Source organism: Nannobrachium achirus (genome assembly GCF_963921795.1).
Source record: "Nannobrachium achirus genome assembly, chromosome: 7".
NCBI classification, from domain to species: Eukaryota; Metazoa; Chordata; class Actinopteri; order Myctophiformes; family Myctophidae; genus Nannobrachium; species Nannobrachium achirus.
In genome coordinates this window covers 13859420-13877799 of record NC_137816.1, presented here as the reverse complement: position 1 = coordinate 13877799, position 18380 = coordinate 13859420, and the positions used below count along the sequence as shown (strand labels likewise).

At 44.9% G+C, this 18380-nt stretch overlaps 1 protein-coding gene across 1 annotated transcript in view; it reads left to right on the top strand.

Annotated features, from left to right (window-relative positions):
• gse1b (Gse1 coiled-coil protein b) overlaps positions 1–18380 on the top strand; it is a 67512-nt gene that overhangs the window by 47384 nt on the left and 1748 nt on the right. The window contains exons 9-15 of the mRNA XM_080729942.1: positions 2523–3220; positions 4642–4754; positions 6551–6821; positions 10145–10258; positions 12895–13275; positions 14687–15052; positions 16120–16223. Coding sequence (XP_080586068.1) covers positions 2523–3220; positions 4642–4754; positions 6551–6821; positions 10145–10258; positions 12895–13275; positions 14687–15052; positions 16120–16223 — 2047 coding nt within the window. The remainder of the gene's footprint in view (positions 1–2522; positions 3221–4641; positions 4755–6550; positions 6822–10144; positions 10259–12894; positions 13276–14686; positions 15053–16119; positions 16224–18380) is intronic.

Below are 18380 nucleotides of genomic sequence, written 5' to 3'. Positions count from 1 at the left end.
CACACACACACACACACACACACACACACACATGCGCGCGCACACACACACACCCTCTCTCTCTCTCTCTCTGTCTCTGTTCGGGAGTGTTTGTCATCTCCATCCTGATGGTCCACAGTGGTACCTCTGTAGACCAGCCAGAGTGGTAAGCTGGCAGGCTTCAGAAGTCTGTTCGTCAGCACTGAAAGAGAAAGAATCCCCTGTCAGAATCCTCCCCATCTGCTCTATTCCTGTCCCTGCTACCTTCCAGCGCGGCTACAGAGACCAGCAGACGGATTGACTGTGTTCAGTTGTGGATTCAGGTTGTACGGCAGGTTCCTCCTGGCGGCTGTTCCCTCGTCTGTAGCGGATGAGGATTTTCAAACAGGCAGCAAGCAGGATGGCTAAATAAGATACACAAAGGCTAATTCTCAGCTAATCCTCTCAACCTTGCACAGCATAAGCTTTCCGCTTACCCTGCTTTGTGAGCGAGAGAGAGAGAGAGAGCGAGAGAGAGAGATTGTGAAGTTAGGTTTAACCCATTTAGGCCTAGGATTATGGAATGCTTTAGCTATTGAAAAATAGCAGATATGAGTGCCGCGCTGCGAGCTTGTGGATCTGCTATTTTTGAAAAAGTTGTGAAAATGTGTGCAAATCTTTGCATATAATGTATTTTTAGAGCGAATGTTTGTAACTCAAATTTTGCTTCTAGGTGGTCCCTGGAACTAAATATTTTGAGATGGGGGTCCGTGGCCAAATACATATCATTTTGGGGGTCCTTCACATGAAAAAGGTTTGAGAACCACTGACATGGTAGTCTCTCAAGAACAGACTAACTGAGCTCCAGTTGAGTGAAAAGGACCCTTTCTTTGACGATGGCTGGCCAGATTGCTAACATATAGAAACATTGGTTTTTCGAAAAAAATCTTAGAAGGATTCAAAAAGACACTCATAGAATCGGGTCAAAATTCAAATTTTCACGATTTTTCAAAAATAGCAGATCTACAAGCTCGCAGCGCGGCACTCGGTGCCGCGCTGTGAGCTTGTATATCTGCTATTTTTCAATAGCTAAAGCATAAAATAACGATACACTATACTGTGTTACCCGTTCTGAATAGGTTAATGATTGGGGTTAATGCTGAGCGGGTACTGCAGGGGGAAGCACACAGCAGCACACACACGGCAGCTATCAGTAACGGTACAGTCTAATCACTGCCCCGCAGGCTACAGATTGCAGATAAAGCGCACGTCGTACACCGACTCGAAATGCACACAAAACAGGAGGCAGGAATAATGGGATTGGTCAGGCAAGCCTGGTTGCCACTGCCAGGTTTGATTTGGAACGAGCGGCCTGGACAGTATGTTTGTCTATTAGCGCTCGATCTGTCTGTCGTTCTGCCCTCATGCCCACTTCGACAGTGGAGCACGCCGGGGAAAGCTCACTGCACTCGCAGTCGCATCCGTGTTGTGTTGTGAGTTTATAGATGATAGATGATTGTTACTATTTACGGTGTCCCACAAATTATAAGTCAGGTTTCAACAGACATGTTTCTTCTTTTTGTCTCTTTCCATCTTTCTTCTCCATAGTATACGTCTTCTCTCTCTGTCTCTCTCTTATAGTTCTCTGCCCTACCTTTCTTTTTTAAGAATATCTTATTCATGTCACAGTCAAACAATGGATTCATATCATTACAGTATAATCAAGACATTTCTTTTTTCTTTTTTTCTCCCCAACCCATCCCTCCCCTCCATTGTCGTCATTGTCCTATCAGTCCACAGAATAGTTAAGGTGAATAAAAAAAACAAAACATAAAAAGAAACATTCACAGTAAAGTCATCAGTGGGTTGAACTATTCGATACACACATATCCTCATCAAGTTTTAGACAGGTACATTTACAGATCCTGTCCCTACAAAATGTATATTCCTTATATTTGACCAAACATACAGTATACTGAACTGACCAATTTGAGCCACATAGCGACTGAGGGGGGGTTTGGTGATTTCCACCCCAGCAGTATTCTTCCCTACCTTTCTAACGATCTGTGTGTCACTTCCATTCCTAATCTGTCCATCAAGACCATCTCCTCCATTTCACCCTGCCTTTCCTCCTGCAGACCCTTCTCTGAACTCACTCTCGCCCGTAGTTGTGCATGCGTGTTGCCGTGCGTGCATGTGACCGTGCATGCCATGCTTAAAGGGCCTGGCAGATCAAAGGCAGCCCAGTGTGTTTGGAGGACAGCGTTATAGCCTGCCTTCGCCACATCCTCACTTCGCTCTGGGCTGCTCTGCACTGGGCCTGATAACACCACCACACACACACACACACACACACACACACACACACACACACACACACACACACACACACACACACACACACACACGGATAGACAGGAAGGAAGGAAGGGAGACACTGTGTTTGTTTATGTGTGCGCACAGCGGGAGAAGCAACATTTCTCGTCCATGAAAGACGTATCGGTGCTGTGCATTGTAACGGCAGAGCTTTGACCCCTGCTTGCCCTCTCCTCGTCTCGGCACAGGTCCATACCGAACCACCACGAGGCCGGGAGCCGCGACCTCCACCTCCACCTGGGCGCCCCGCCGCCGCTCATCTCCCCCAAACCGCCCCATCTACCACCCCGCGACCCGCACGCCCCGCCTCCCACCACCACCCTGTGGAACCCCGCCTCTCTCATCGACACCGCCTCCTCGGACTCCTCCAGACGCAGCCACGAGCCCTCGGGGGTGGTGGGCCACTACGAGCTCGCTCGCCCACCACCAGGGCCCTCCAAGCACGAGGACGGGGTGCGGAGGCGAGACGGCGGAGGGGCGATGGACATTAAGTACCCCCCGCTGAGAGGAGGCCCGCCAGTGGGCCTGCCCGACGGGCACAGCACCTTCCTGGCCGAGCTGGAGAAATCCACCCAGTCCTTCCTTAGCCAGCAGAGGGCGTCGTTGTCCCTGCCCAGCCAGTACGGGGAGCTGGGGGGGAGCGCAAAGGGCAGCTCTGGGGGGCTAAAGGGCTTCCAGGGACACCACCAGGGGCCCAGCAGCAGACATTGTCAGGCGTCGTCAGGGATGGTCGCCGGAGGAGTGGCGGCGCCGGGGCAGCAGGTGGCGCCCTCGGGGACGGGCCCCGACGCGGCTCTGATCTACGACGACTTCCTCCAGCAGCACCGCAGGCCCGTCAGTAAGCTGGACCTGGAGGAGAAGAGGAGGAAGGAGGCGAGGGAGAAAGGTAACAGCACGGCCATTAAACCCATTTAGGCCTAGAATTATTGAATGCTTTAGCTAGTGAAAAATAGCAGATATACAAGCTCACAGCGCGGCACCGAGTGCCGCGCTGCGAGCTTGTAGATCTGCTATTTTTGAAAAAAGTCGTGAAAATGTGGGCAAATCTTTGAATATAATGTATTTTTAAAGCGAACGTTTGTAACTCAAATTTTGCTTCTGGGTGGTCCCTGGAGCTAGATATTTTGAGATGCGGGTCCGTGGCCAAATACATATAATTTTGGGGGTCCTTCACATGAAAAGGTTTGAGAGCCACTGACATAGTAGTCTCTCAAGAACAGACTAACTGAGCTCCAGTTAAGTGAAAAGGACCTTTTCTTTGACGATGGCTGGCCAGATTGCTGACATAGGAACATAGGTTTTTCCAAAAACCTTAGAAGGATTCAAAAGACACTTATAGAATCGGGTCAAAATTCGAATTTTCACGATTTTTCAAAAAATAGCAGATCTACAAGCTCGCAGCGCGCGCTGTGAGCTTGTATATCTGCTATTATTCAATAGTTAAAGCATAAAATAATGCCTCGGCTCGGGGTCCCCCAGGGGTCTAATACTTGTTCCTATCTTTACTCCTCTCTCTCTATACCAAATCTCTTCGGTGAGAAGAGCCAATCTACAAGCTTGCTATAGAGGGTACTATGCACGTCCACTGGGACCCGCCCCCCTAATCTAGAGTCTGAGTGGCAAAACATTGAGCAGCATGGAGCATTGGAGTTTGGAAGTGCTAGTTGCAAATCACTCAACGGTCCTGCGTACCACCTGTTTCTAAATTGCACATAATGCAGGAGGCAGCAGGATGTTGTGTTGTTGAAAATGAGCGCTTCCAAACTCTGACACATGGAAAAAATAATCCCCTGCACAGAATGTCTTGACAGACAGAAGCTCATAACATGTCTATGGTGGATTTTTATGAAACAAAAACTTTGCAGATAGAAAGAGGATAATTCAAGCTTTTTGTACAGCCGCAATGTTGGTGAGTTTAACTTTGTTTAATACAATCAGAAAGGACTTTTCTGTTTGGATGTATTGGCTGTCAATGGCAGGAATTAGCTTTTTGCCACTCAGTAGGCGTGTTCCCACATAACTTCCAGCAACAGTGATGTCATGCGCATACCCTCTATACGCTGCGAGCTTGTAGACTGGCTATTTTTGGTGCATGTTTGCCTGTTATGACAAGCCCCAGAATAGGGACGCAATGGGTTCACACGATTAATAATGCACACGCTGAAAGGTTTGTTACACTAGTAGCCAATGCTTTTCAATGTTCTCTTTATGCAACGATTGTCATCGGGGAAGAGAGAGAATCCTGGCGTGTTCACTGGTCTATAGAGTGGTGTGAGTGTCTGCGCTGACCCCTGTGTTCATTTGCAGGTTACTACTATGAGCTGGATGACTCGTATGATGAGAGCGACGAGGAGGAGGTGAGAGCTCACCTCAGGAGAGTAGCGGAGCAGCCCCCGCTCAAGCTGGACGACTCCACCGAGGTAAAGGCCACCTTAAATGAGCAGCAGATCAGTGGCTCTCAAACGTTTTAACCCATTTAATGCTTTAACTATTGAAAAATAGCAGAGTGCCGCGCTGCGAGCTTGTAGATCTGCTATTTTTGAAGAATCGTGAAAATTAGAATTTTGACCCGATTCTATAAGTGTCTTTTGAATCCTTCTAAGACTTTTTGAAAAACCCTATGTTTCTGTGTCAGCAATCTGGCTTAGCCATCGTCAAAGAAAAGGTCCTTTTCACTTAACTGGAGCTCAGTTAGTCTGTTCTTGAGATACCACTATGTCAGCGGTTCTCAAACCTTTTCATGTGAAGGAACCCCCAAAATGATATGTATTCGGCCACGGACCCGCATCTCAAAATATTTAGTTCCAGGGACCCCCCCCAGAAGCAAAATTTGAGTTACAAACGTTCGCTTTGAAAATACATAATATTCAAAGATTTGCACCCATTTTCACGACTTTTTCAAAAATAGCAGATCTACAAGCTCGCAGCGCGGCACTCGGTGCCGCGCTGTGAGCTTGTATATCTGCTATTTTTCACTGGTTAAAGCATTCAATAATTCTGAATGGGTTCATTTCAAGGACCCCCGTAACTCTTGAGAGTGTACAAATGGAACCAAAGGTCTACTACTTCACCAGTGGTTCACAAACTTTTTAGCCTGTGACCCAAAAGATAGATTAGACCTTTGCCGGGGACCCAAACTAGTGAAAACAGCAGATCTACTCACAACTCACAACTCACAACTCACAACGCGTTATTTTGTGCTCCGTTGTGAGCTTGTAGATTAGATTTTCACTACTACTTAAATACATATTTTCTAATCTCTGGAATGTCATAGATTTGTCTTCTATTTATTAATTACATTACTTTGAAAAATCATGAAAAAAAAATTTTGTTAGTGTTTTCTGAAAATGTTTTGAAATAATAATAATTAAAAAACAAAATGTCGGAAAGAAAAGATTAAGGGACCCATAAAAAAAAGAGTCTGCGACCCACAAATGGGCCCGACCCAGTGCTTGGGAACCTACATAGCTGTAGATCCCTCCCTGATTCTAGCAACGTCCAACACATTTCACAGTGTATCCCCACGTATCGTTTTTTCCTACTTTTTCCTGTGTTCCCTATCACAGGGTTTCCCAAACTTTTTTGTCTCAGGGCACCCCATAAATATTGTTTTTAATCCGAGGCACCCCTACATTATAATTTTCACTCCCAGCACCTTATAGTTATAGCATATCGTTGTTGTTGGGTGGAAACCGTTCGTTTTGTATTTATCATCTATAAAATGTACTAAACTAGTGAAAACAGCAGATCTACAAGCACACAACGCCTCGCATCACGAGGCGTTGTGTGCTTGTAGATCGGCTGTTTTCACTAGTTTTGTGCGACAGTCTTGTATGATGAAGCAGGGGTTTGCTTTAGCAAAAGACGTACACATTTGAAACTTGGAGATACGGGGTTTCTGACCGACAGTGACGATATTTTAGTGATTATGTTGCGAGGAAAATGTTGAGATAATAGCCATTTTGGTTAGAACTGACTGAAAATAACTTTGTACTTCAAGTTTAAAATGATAGTAAATATTTTTTCATGTGTCCAAATAAATTCCAAATATTATCAAATGATCTCGCGGCACCCCTGGACTGCTGTCACGGCACCCCAGGGTGCCCGTCACCCACTTTGAAAACCCCTGCCCTATCATGCCAAACACACACATGCACAAATATTCCGTATCGTGAGGTGACCCCCCCGCCCCGCCCCGTCCCTCTGTCCCATGCAGAAAGTGGACTTCCTGGGAGCGTTCGGCCTGACCACGGTGGGGCGGCGCGACCAGCTCATGCAGCAGAAGCGGAGGAAACGGCGGCGGATGCTCCGGGAGCGCAGCCCCTCCCCGCCCGGCCTGCACTCCAAGCGCACGCCTCCTCCCCCGCCTCCGCCGCTCAGCACGCGCTTCACCCCGGAGGAGATGGACCGAGCGCCCGAGCTGGAGGACAAGAAGCGCTTCCTCACCATGTTCAGCCTGTCCCACGTTACCGTGCAGCAGAGGAGAGGTAGCCCTCACCAACACTAAGCACACACCCGTCATAACATGAAACGTGTCACCATGGACGTGCTGGGCCCCTGATTCAGCCCGGGAAAAACAGTTGTAGAGGCCCTCATTGCGCGCTATTGATAGAGATCTCTCTATATAGCGCTGCTGCTACTCAAAGATTTGCCATTTCAGATCATGACAAGTGACAAGCCAGTGGGCCAATTACATGAGTTATATTTCGTCGTTGTCGGGTGGAAACCTTGTATGTGCGAAACCGTTTGTTTTGTATTTATCATTTTAAAAATGATTTAAACTAGTGAAAACAGCCGATCTACAAGCACACAACGCCTCGCAACGCGAGGCGTTGTGTGCTTGTAGATCTGCTGTTTTCACTACTTTTGTGCGACGGCCTTGTATGATGAAGCAGGGCTTTGCTTTGCGAAAAAATTTACAAATTTGAAACTTGGAGATACAAGGTTTCTGCCCGACAAGGTTTCCTAATGGCCGGGCCTGGACCGGCCGGGAATGAACCGGCCGTTCGGGAGTTGTCCCGCTTTTCCCAATGGCCAGCACGTCCCTGCATGTCACATGAATCCAAACATCCGCCACTGCCAGGGTTTCTTCATTAATTGTACCTTATTTTGACGTCCCCCGGAAGGCAAGATGTGACGACGGTGTAAACAGACAATAGCAGATGTACAAGCTCACAACATATAGCATTATGACACGCTGTGAGCTTATATATCTGCTATAGCCTATTTGCTGTTTTGGAAGTTTGGGTGGGAGAAATGTTGTTGCCTTTAAAGATATGCCCAAAATAGGGACGGAAGGTTGAAAGTGAATTGAATGCAGTGACCAGATAGCCAAATGATAAGGCCGCATAACTCATTGTCACAATGCTCTGATCAGCGAGACCCCCGGTTCGATTCCAGGCTGGCCGGGCTATTTGCTGAATGTCACCTCCTTACTCCCTCTACGCTCTCTCCACTGTCTAAAAGGCTATACAATGCCCAAGAAATATGTACAATAAAAGACTTGTAATTGAATGAAGTTTTACTTTGTTCCTCAGTCATTTTATCCCCATTAGAGCAGAAACCCTAAGGCAAACCTGTGCCGTGCCGTTCACCCTGTGCTCCTACACGCTCGGAATTGCCATCAATTACCCAACGCCAGGGGCGTCACACCAAATTCTGGGCCCTGGGCACAAGGATTCACTGCGGGGCCCGCCTGTGCTTTAACTATTGAAAAATAGCAGATATACAAGCTCACAGCGCGGCACCGAGTGCCGCGCTGCGAGCTTGTAGATCTGCTGTTTTTGAAAAATCATGAAAATCTTTGAATATTTCAAATCCTTCTGAGGTTTTTTGAAAAAACCTATGTTTCTATGTCAGTGGAGCTCAAACCTTTTCACGTGAAGGACCCCCAAAATGGTATGTATTTGGCCACGGAACCCCATCTCAAAATATCGAGTTCCAGGGACCCCCCCCCCCCCCAGAAGCAAAATTTGAGTTACAAACGTTCGCTTTAAAAAAATACATATATTCAAAGATTTGCACACATTTTCACGTCTTTTCAAAAATAGCAGATCTACAAGCTCGCAGCGCGGCACTCGGTGCCGCGCTGTGAGCTTGTATATCTGCTATTTTTCATTAGCTAAAGTATAAAATAATTAAGGCCCCTCCACCACCTCCTTGGGCCCTGGTAACTCGGTCCCACTTTCCTTGTAGCTTGTAGATCTGCTATTTTTGAAAAATCATGAAAATCTTCGAATATTTCAAATCCTTCTGAGGTTTTTTGAAAAAACCTATGTTTCTAATGTCAGTGGAGCTCAAACCTTTTCATGTGAAGGACCCCCAAAATGGTATGCATTTGGCCACGGAACCCCATCTCAAAATATTGAGTTCCAGGGACCCCCCCCCCCCCAGAAGCAAAATTTGAGTTACAAACGTTCGCTTAAAAAAATACATATATTCAAAGATTTGCACACATTTTCATGACTTTTCAAAAAATAGCAAGATCTACAAGCTCGCAGCGCGGCACTCGGTGCCGCGCTGTGAGCTTGTATATCTGCTATTTTTCAATAGCCAAAGCATAAAACAATTAAGGCCCCTCCACCACCTTCCTTGGGCCCCGGTAACTCAGTCCCACTTTCCTACCCCAAGTTGTGACGCCCCTGCCCACAACGCCATGACTCTGCTTCTCCGGCGTTTAGCTCCCCTCCGAGGGCTGGTCGTTCCCAGTTCAGCGCGCCACCGCTGAACTCTAGCCTGTCGAACACGCTCCACTTTCTCATTAGCATGCGGATTCTTGCCCTGAAGGAATCCATATAGGGTCACACAACAGTCATGCGAACCGCCAGCCGCACTTTATTATACATGACATATATTACAAAGCCATGCTATGCATAATGCATTACACCCTTTTTAATGTTCTACTTTAGTCCATTGCGGTTCTGTGTACACACGCACATGTGCACTTATGCTGTAGACGCGTATACGGTACACACACGATATGATGAGACACTGGGAGTGGTAGCAGTAGGCTTACAGGAGGGGTGTAACGATACATTTTAATAGCGATTCGATACATATCACGATACATGGTTGACGAAACGATACATGGGCGATATTGGTTCATTCATGGCGATACGATACGATTCGATTCAGTGATTTAAAATCGATATAGTAACTATTTAGCAAAGAAATTAAATCTGTGTGAAAGGTGTGGCTAGTGCAGGTCTTTAAGGGAAACATGTATTATTATGGATATAAATAAGTAAACACAGTGATTATCTGCCAAATACATGGACATTGTATATTGACAAACCTGCACCTTGACATGAACCCAGAGATTACACACATTTATCAATAGACCAGTGTAGCTATAAAAATGTTTCTTCTTAAAAATGCTAAATACAATGCCCAAGTAGGTAGTATCGATACAATTGATTCTTTGCACTGCCGATTCGATACGATACAAAATAAAACGAAACGATTCGATTTTAGCTGTTTTCATTTCGATATACTTCGATTTCTTTAGTTAAAAACGATATTTCGATACAGTTACTATATCGTTACACCCCTAGCTTACAGTGATCCTAGTGTAGTCCCTCGATTTACTGTACGCTGCCTACAGGCAGCAATGCACACAGCCTACCACACTTTCAGGACCTCAGCCTCACACACACATCCATAGACTACACAAACACCTTCTGTGTCTTAAGACGAGGCAGTGCAGTGCTTATGAAATGGTGGATTAGCTACAGACGGATTGGACCGCACTACAGAGGCTACAGAGATTTGCACAGTGATGTTTATTTTCCCGTCTGTCTCGCTCTCCTAGATAATGAGAGGGTGGTGGAGCTGCTTCAAGCTATCAAAGAAAAGAGTGTAACGTTGGATACCATCAGACACCCCCCCCATCCGCAGTGTAGGAGCCCTCTAGCACACAACTCTGGTAAGATACCTTCCTATCAGTGTTTAGTACGTTTCCATCCAAACTCTATGCAAATCTCCAAAAGTTTGGCTGTTTTTCCAGCAACTAATGTGAATATTGTAATAAGAGCGCAAGATAAACACATTTGAAATGGCAGTTCCAATGCAACGTTATCCAACGTACATTAGGCAATTCTGGGACATTGTTAAGGGCCATTCACACTGAGCACTAGTAAGACGCCTCAGGGCAACATGCGACCTCGCCCTATGTCTTGGCCGTCTGTCCAGTGATGTATATCGGACCAGTTACCCATATATGGAGATCCATGTACTGTATATGGAGATATGCTGTGAGACCCCAAACATGCTTACTCGGTTATTCGTTATGTGAAAGTCCTATGACGTCTATCACATCTGACATCATACATACAATCCCTTTCATGCCCATACATGGAGATCCCTGTCTGAACCAGCCACACAGATATGGGCTGTCTTCCTCCATATATATGGGCATTCCCATATGAAGTCCTGTTAGATACTGTATGGGCTTAATATTGATGACATCAGAGATTTCCATATATGGGCATAAAAGGGATTCTGTTAGTGGTTCCTGTGACATCACAACATACAATACATTTTATGACCATATATGGAGATCCCTGCTCTGAGTATCTGACTGTGATGTCACAGTGATGTGTCAGGGGAACCACAGTGTCAGGCGTGACTTACAGACAGACAGACAGAGATATGTGGACAAGATGTGCCGGTTTCCATAGTTAACCCTTTCCAAGCCACGGGGAGCCCCTTAATATTAAAACCGGAATATACCGGACATCTGAGCAAGGAGTCTCAGCCGCGCCGTCTTTTTCCGGACTAGGTCATTAAAAATGAAATAAATGATTTTTATCCGAAAATCGGCTATCGTCTAACCTTCCCTAGTCACCGCTCGTCCATCGATAGCTCATGGCTGCTCTGACATGAAGCAGAGGTGACGTCATTGCCTTCCCTTCTTCATGCTTCCTTGACACCGTCTGTTTACTGTCTGAAGGATAACATTAGCATAGCTGGAGTGCTAAGGGCTAAGCTAGCCAAAATGGTCACATGGTCACATCGTTCAGTCATTCTTGGATTATATGCATGGATTATTATGCGCACGGATCGCGCACGCGAAACGCACGGGGAGATCGATGCTCGGACAAAACTACCACTCTATCCCAACGGAGATCCAGATAATCACGGTGAGCTAATGACCTGGGGGGGGGGGGGGGGGGGGGGGGGGGGGAAAGAAGAAACAACGGTGCGGTCCAAGAAGGAGTGGTGGCGGGCTCATGTTTATAAACATAATATTATGTCTCAGATCACAATACAATAATAGAAATTTCACGGCTAATCTACCAACAACCATTCTATTTTGGCTGGCAAACTGTTAACTGCGACCTATGGTCGCAATAACTATATAAAAATAGTTTTAAGAGTCACGTGCATGGCAGTTCACACAAACTACAAAAGAATACAATGGTGAACGATAAGGTTATTGTTATTGTTAGATTTATAGTGCTCAGTGTCAATGGGGCTTTATACAGTAGCATTTCATACCATTGCTTTCACCAGCATGTCATCATTTTGCATAGAGACATAGACACACAAAAGAAGAAGAAGGTGGATATACATTTTTTATTGTCGAACACTATATCGTCATTGTCGGGCAGAAACCTCGTATCTCCAAGTTTCAAATTTGTATGTTTTTGGAGCTGTGTGAAACACAGGCTCCCTATACGTGGCTGTGTGGGTCTGTGTGTGTGTGTGTGTCTGTCTGTCTGTCTGTGTGTGTGTCTGTGTGTATGTAGCCTGACTTCGGCGCGTAACTAGTGCCGCACCATTTACGCCACTCGCGCAATATATACATCAAAATGTGCGGCTCGGCCGGGAATGGTATTCTATTACCTTTCGTTCCGATCCGCCTTACCATGCCGACGTAATCGGCAAAAAACGACGCTTAATTGTCCCCATTGACTTATAATGGGACAATGCAAGAAATCACTTTCAAGTATTTTTCTCTCGTAAACCATAGGAGCTACAGTTTCAAACCTCGGAGAGGAGATTCATAATGATTTTAAGAATGAATCGAAAAATAATTACATCACTCGGCCTCATGGTGGCGCTATAACGGCCCACTTTACGTTTTGCCCCGTAACTCTTGAACCGTGGATCGGAAAATTAAAATTCTTTTTTCCCTGGATTCCTTGGGTCAAGACGCATCTCCCCATATAGGCGCCAGGATAGATTTTCCGCCATCTTGAATTTTCTCCAAAACACACTTTTTGCTCCTTTTCCTACATATTTTCTTCAAATGTCACAAAAATCGGTACACATGATCTACACACACACACACACACACACACACACACACACACACACACACACACACACACACAGCTCCACTTCACACGGGTGTGATTTTTTCATAAAGTAAAGCCCTGCTTCATCATACAAGACTGTCGCACAAGACTAGTGAAAACAGCAGATCTACAAGATCGGCTGTTTTCACTATACAAAAACAAACAAACAAGGAGATACAAGGTTTCCACCCGACAACGACGATATGTTGTAATGTGCATCTGGACTCCAATCCGGCTCAACACGTGCTCTCGTTCACAGACCCTGCCACTGCCCAGCCTGCCAGCGAATCAGAGGACCATCCCAGTGCCAGACCACACAGCCCCTCCTCCTCACATCGCCCGGCGTCCCCAAACGGCCACTCCAAACCCCTCATGGACACACTGAGACCAAAGGAACCCCCTGCTCCCAGCGTCTATCCCGACAAGGCCCGGGGGCCCGGCGAGGGGCCGGTGTCAAAGAGAAGCTCCAGCCTGCTGAACAGCCTGCGGCCCCCGCAGCACCCCCTGCAGCCTAAAGAGGGCCACGGCAGCCTCAACGGCCGCACCAAGCCCTGGGACAGCTTCACACCCGAGGAGTTCGCCCAGCAGTTCCACGAGTCTGTGCTTCAGTCCACTCAGAAGGCCCTGCAGAAACACAAAGGTAGCCCCACCTACACTCATCACTTTGTATTATACTAGCAAAGTAGCAATACATCTTTCATTTAAGCAAATAATTGAGAAGCACGTTTTTTTTAAATAATGGAAAACGGTCATAATCTTTATGTTAACAAATCCACGCAAGAATTATTATATTTTAATAACTAGGTCGATGTCCGTTGGGAACAATGCCCGTTGGGAAGTTATGCAATACCCGTTGTACTCGTTCTTATATTAGTGTAGCACCAATTATCATGGTATTGGAGGCCATTCTATGACGTCATTATCATATGGATAACATCAACGATCTCCATAAATGGGCATAAAAGCATCAGACAGATAGACAGATACAGAGTTAAACACACACACACACACACACACACACACACGCGCACACACACACACACACACACACAGATTTTGTGCATTTATTGCTAGATGGATTACATCATTTTATCTTTAAAATGAGATTATCTGATTAACGACTTAACCTCTTGAACCCCACCCCATTTGGGGGCAAAAGGTGTTGACCTCTGAACAGCTGTCAATAAATGTCAATAAATCAATATAGACCAAATAAAACTACAATTTCATTGTTGTTCATTGTTACAGTGGGCCTACAGCATAGTAAACAGCTGCCATTGTACTTTTCATCCATAAATTACTCCTATTACAGTATTATTACTACTTATTGTTACTCGTTTTTATCATTTTTCACCCTATACTTTAACATTACAAAAATTACAGCACTACTGTCACTAAAACATCTGTAGAGTTTACATAGTTTGGAATATATTCATACAATTTTGCCAATCAATTGATGACACCTTGGTAAACAATTTCTCTATTCACTATATATGTTTTCAATGAGGTCTTGAGGCTCATTCACTATTCAAAAGGCAAAATTTCCATAGGCGGAGGTCTTTATCAATCATCTTTTCCTTGGTTAGTGATCATAGCAGGACAATTTGGTAAGAGAAATGTAAGGTTTTACACTGCATTTGTGAATTTTCAAGGGTTAGCTGACATTTGGTGAGTCAAGAGTAGCCACAATCATTGTAGTTTTGTGTCCACAATTGTTCCAATTTGGGGATGCATTTTAGGCGGAATTTTTCCCTGGACCCCCCTGGGGCTTAAGAGGTTAAGTCCTATTTTATGTTTTGTTGTGTAACGGTCTTGGGCTTAATTTCTGAAAATATCTGATCTACAAGCTGACAGCACGTCATATCGAGATGCGTTGTGAGCTTGTAGATCTACACTTTTTGTTATTTTATTAAAACTAGATTTTTATATGATTGATTAAATTGATAATCAGCATTTCTTGCAAGACAGCCAGTGTCCTCCTAATCACGACAGCCTGTACAACCGTCACATTCTCACCTCCACCTTTCCTCCTTCTCTAACGTGGTGTTCAGGTGGCGTGTCGGAGCCGTCCCACCTCCAGGACTCCTCGGTTCACTACAACATTCCAGAGCTGCAGAGCGCTCCCAGCCGGCCGTCCCTGTCCCACACGCAGCCTCCCCCTCCTCCTCACTCACACTCGCACTCCGTCGGCCCCCATTCGCTCACACACTCCTCCGGCATGCACCACCCCCAGCCCAACGGGCAGCACTTCTCAGCACCACCCCACCACCGGGACGCCCCCCCGGGGATGAGGTTAGACGACATGTCCGGCCCTGAGGACTCGGAGGAGGAAGAGGACGAGGAGGAAGAGGAGGCTCCCACGCCCAAATGGCAGGGGATTGAGTCTATATTCGAAGCCTATCAGGAATACATTGAAGGTATGCGGCCTGCTGATCAAAAATATGTACTACATCACAACGTGTCACGCTGCAATGCTATTTATCGTCGTTGTCGGATGGAAACCTTGTATGTCCAAAACCGTTTTGTATTTGTCATTTTAAAAATGATTTAAACTAGTGAAAACAGCCGATCTACAAGCACACAACGCCTCGCACCGCGAGGCATTGTGTGCTTGTAGATCGGCTGTTTTCACTACTTTCGTGCGGCGGCCTTGTATGATAAAGCAGGACTTTGCTTTGCGAAAAAATGTACAAATTTGAAACTTGGAGATACAAGGTTTCTGCCGGACAGTGACGTTATGTTTGCCTCAGAATAGAGACGCTAGGGCTCATGTGGTTAAAGGGGGTGTGATATGTTTTTTGTTCAAATAAGTGTTAATTAGCTGTATAAATTCAGAATTTCCGAGAGTAATCATTGCTATATTGTTTGTTCATTAACACGTTTTATCAAATCAGGGGAGCTACCTCATGATAGAGGATAAACGAGTGACATTTGAAGTGTAGAAACGATAAAACATAAAATATTGGAACTGGAACACTAATTATCTTTGTGTGGTTCGCTCTCCTTATTGGATAACATTGGTATCCCGAACTGAAAATGTATTTTCTGTTTACAAAACAGCTGGTGAGATGGTGACCACTGTTACTTACCAAACACTTCATAGCATTCTTCTTTTTTTTAATGGTCACTTTACTCACTTATACCACCTTTAATGTAATAAAGCTGTGGCTCTTGCATGGTGCGTTTATTTTTCATTTTGTTACTTAGTCTAAGTTCCAGGGTATTTGAGTCTATCAAACATAAGTCTATAAAAAAGCATGCGTATCAAAATGAAGTGCTTGAAAACAACGCTTTTGGTTGGACTAAACAAGTGAATGTAGGCTCACTTGTATCAGTTGTAGCATTCTTCAAACACCAGAGGGTGCTGTTCACAATGTATCCTTTCTCTGCAAACCAACATCTGGCTAGAGTAGACTAGTATTGCTCTTGTGTGCCGTGTATAAAGTGGACCGTCTCTTCTCTTTTCCTCCATGGTGTTTCACAGAGCAAGGTGTGGAGCGCCATGTTTTGCAGAGCCAGTGTCGGAGGCTGGAGGCCCAGAACTACAGCCTGAGCCTGACTGCTGAGCAGCTGTCTCACAGCATGGGGGTAAGTCATCCCATCCTCTGCCCCGGGCTGCCAGTGTACCTGTGACTGCACACGTCCTCACTCTCCTCTTTCATCCTCTGCTTCCGTCCCCCTGCATGCACTACTTCACCGGAGTGTGACATTTAACCCATTTAGGCCTAGGATTATTGACTGCTTTAACTATTGAAAAATAGCAGATATGCAAGCTCACAGCGCGGCACCGAGTCATGATTTTTTTTGCAAGTCTTTGAATATATCTACTTAAAAGCGAACATTTGTAACTCAAATATTTACTTCTGGGTGGTCCCTGGGACAACATATTTTAGATGGGGGTCCGTGGCCAAATACCTGTAATTTTGGGGGTCCTTGACATGAAAAGGTTTGAGAACAGCATGATTTAGAGGAAGGATTTAGAAGTCGGGTCAAAGATATTCAAAGACTTGCACTCATTTTCACGATTTTTCAAAAATAGCAGATCTACAAGCTCGCAGCGCGGCACTCGGTGCCGCGCTGTGAGCTTGTATATCTGCTATTTTTCTAAAGTTAAAGCATAAAATAATGGTTAAAGTGGTTAAAATCTAACGCGACTCTGGCGCATTCCAGGTATTTGAGAGTTAACTGCCTCTGACCCCCGAACTGGCTTTGACTGTTGTTGTTTCTCAGCCACAGAAAAAGCCCTTCAATGTCTATGTCATCTGAGAAGAGGAATGTCATCTCCTTCCACCTCTTGTACCACCACACTCTATGACTGTGGTTCTCTTATTACTTTAACTCATTTAATGCCAGCCTATCACCACTAGAGGGCATCCCAGTGGCCAGAGAATAATAGAGATATGCTGGTAATGCATGCCCAAGCCCTGGAGCCATGACTTGCCAGAACACTTTCCTTTGTGCATTTACAGGAAGAGGATGAAGTTAGCTTGAAGTTAGCTATTGGCTACCAAGCATTTTAGAAGATCTATTTTCGGCAATTTAGCCACGATTAAACCTTGCACACCTCATGCATGGGAAAAAAACAGAGAAGAATGAGCTCTAAAAAATCCAATGCAATCCTGGATTGCATTGTTGTGGTTTTGTGCAGTTTGTTCACAGCTTTCAAACAAAAAAATCCGATTTGAAATCCGTTCAGGCATTCTTGAGATAATAGCCATTATGTTATGTTGTTATGTAAACAAAAATGGCTGCCCTGTATGTTAGATGGGGTTGTATGGGGTTGGAACATGCAAAATCGCGATTGAAATCATGTTCACTAGTTTTGATGGGGTCCAAAAAAAAATTCAAAAAAAAAATTCAAAAAAAAAAAAAAAAAAATCAAAAAAAAAAAAAAAAAAAGAATTTATTCGGTTTTGGCACTCCTTAATACGTTTTAATAAACCGAATTTATTCGGTTTTGGCACTAGAAGAGTTAAGTACATTATTGGCATAACTCATGACATCGTGTTGCTTAAAGTGATCCCTGATTTGTAAGCCATGTAGGCCTTAATATGTTATAATAACCCTCTTTAACCGAAATATGCCTTTTAAAACACTTGGAATATATTCCTTTGAGAGAAAACAAGTGATATGTTCAACCCCTGGGGGGAGCCATTGCACTGTTCGTCGCATGCAGTTATGACATAGGCAATGCATTTTAGCTGGTCGGGCCCATAGGGTTAATATGGAACGTCAAACAACGTTCTCTTTACAATATTTAAAACATTGTCTTGAAGCTCAGATTAACTGTAGTTAGTAGTGTGGTGCTTTTCTGTTCTGTTCATATCAAGTAGGATGTTTTGCAGTGCTGTAAGTGTTTAATTCAACATCTAAAAGTTGTTTACACTGCCATTTTAAATGGGCCCGACCAGCCAAAATGCATTGCCTACGTCATAACTGCATGCGACGAACAGTGCAATGGCTCCCCCCAGGGGTTGAACATATCACTTGTTTTCTCTCAAAGGAATATATTCCAAGTGTTTTAAAAGGCATATTTCGGTTAAAGAGGGTTATTATAACATATTAAGGCCTACATGGCTTACAAATCAGGGATCACTTTAAGAAATGGTTAAAACACAAATTCTGGTAAAACCATATGCTACAGGATCACTCACAGCAACAAAAAAACATAATGCATAAAGTTATTGAAAACATTGCCTGCGTTTATTACATCACCTCCAAGCACATGCAGCATTAACCATGGCA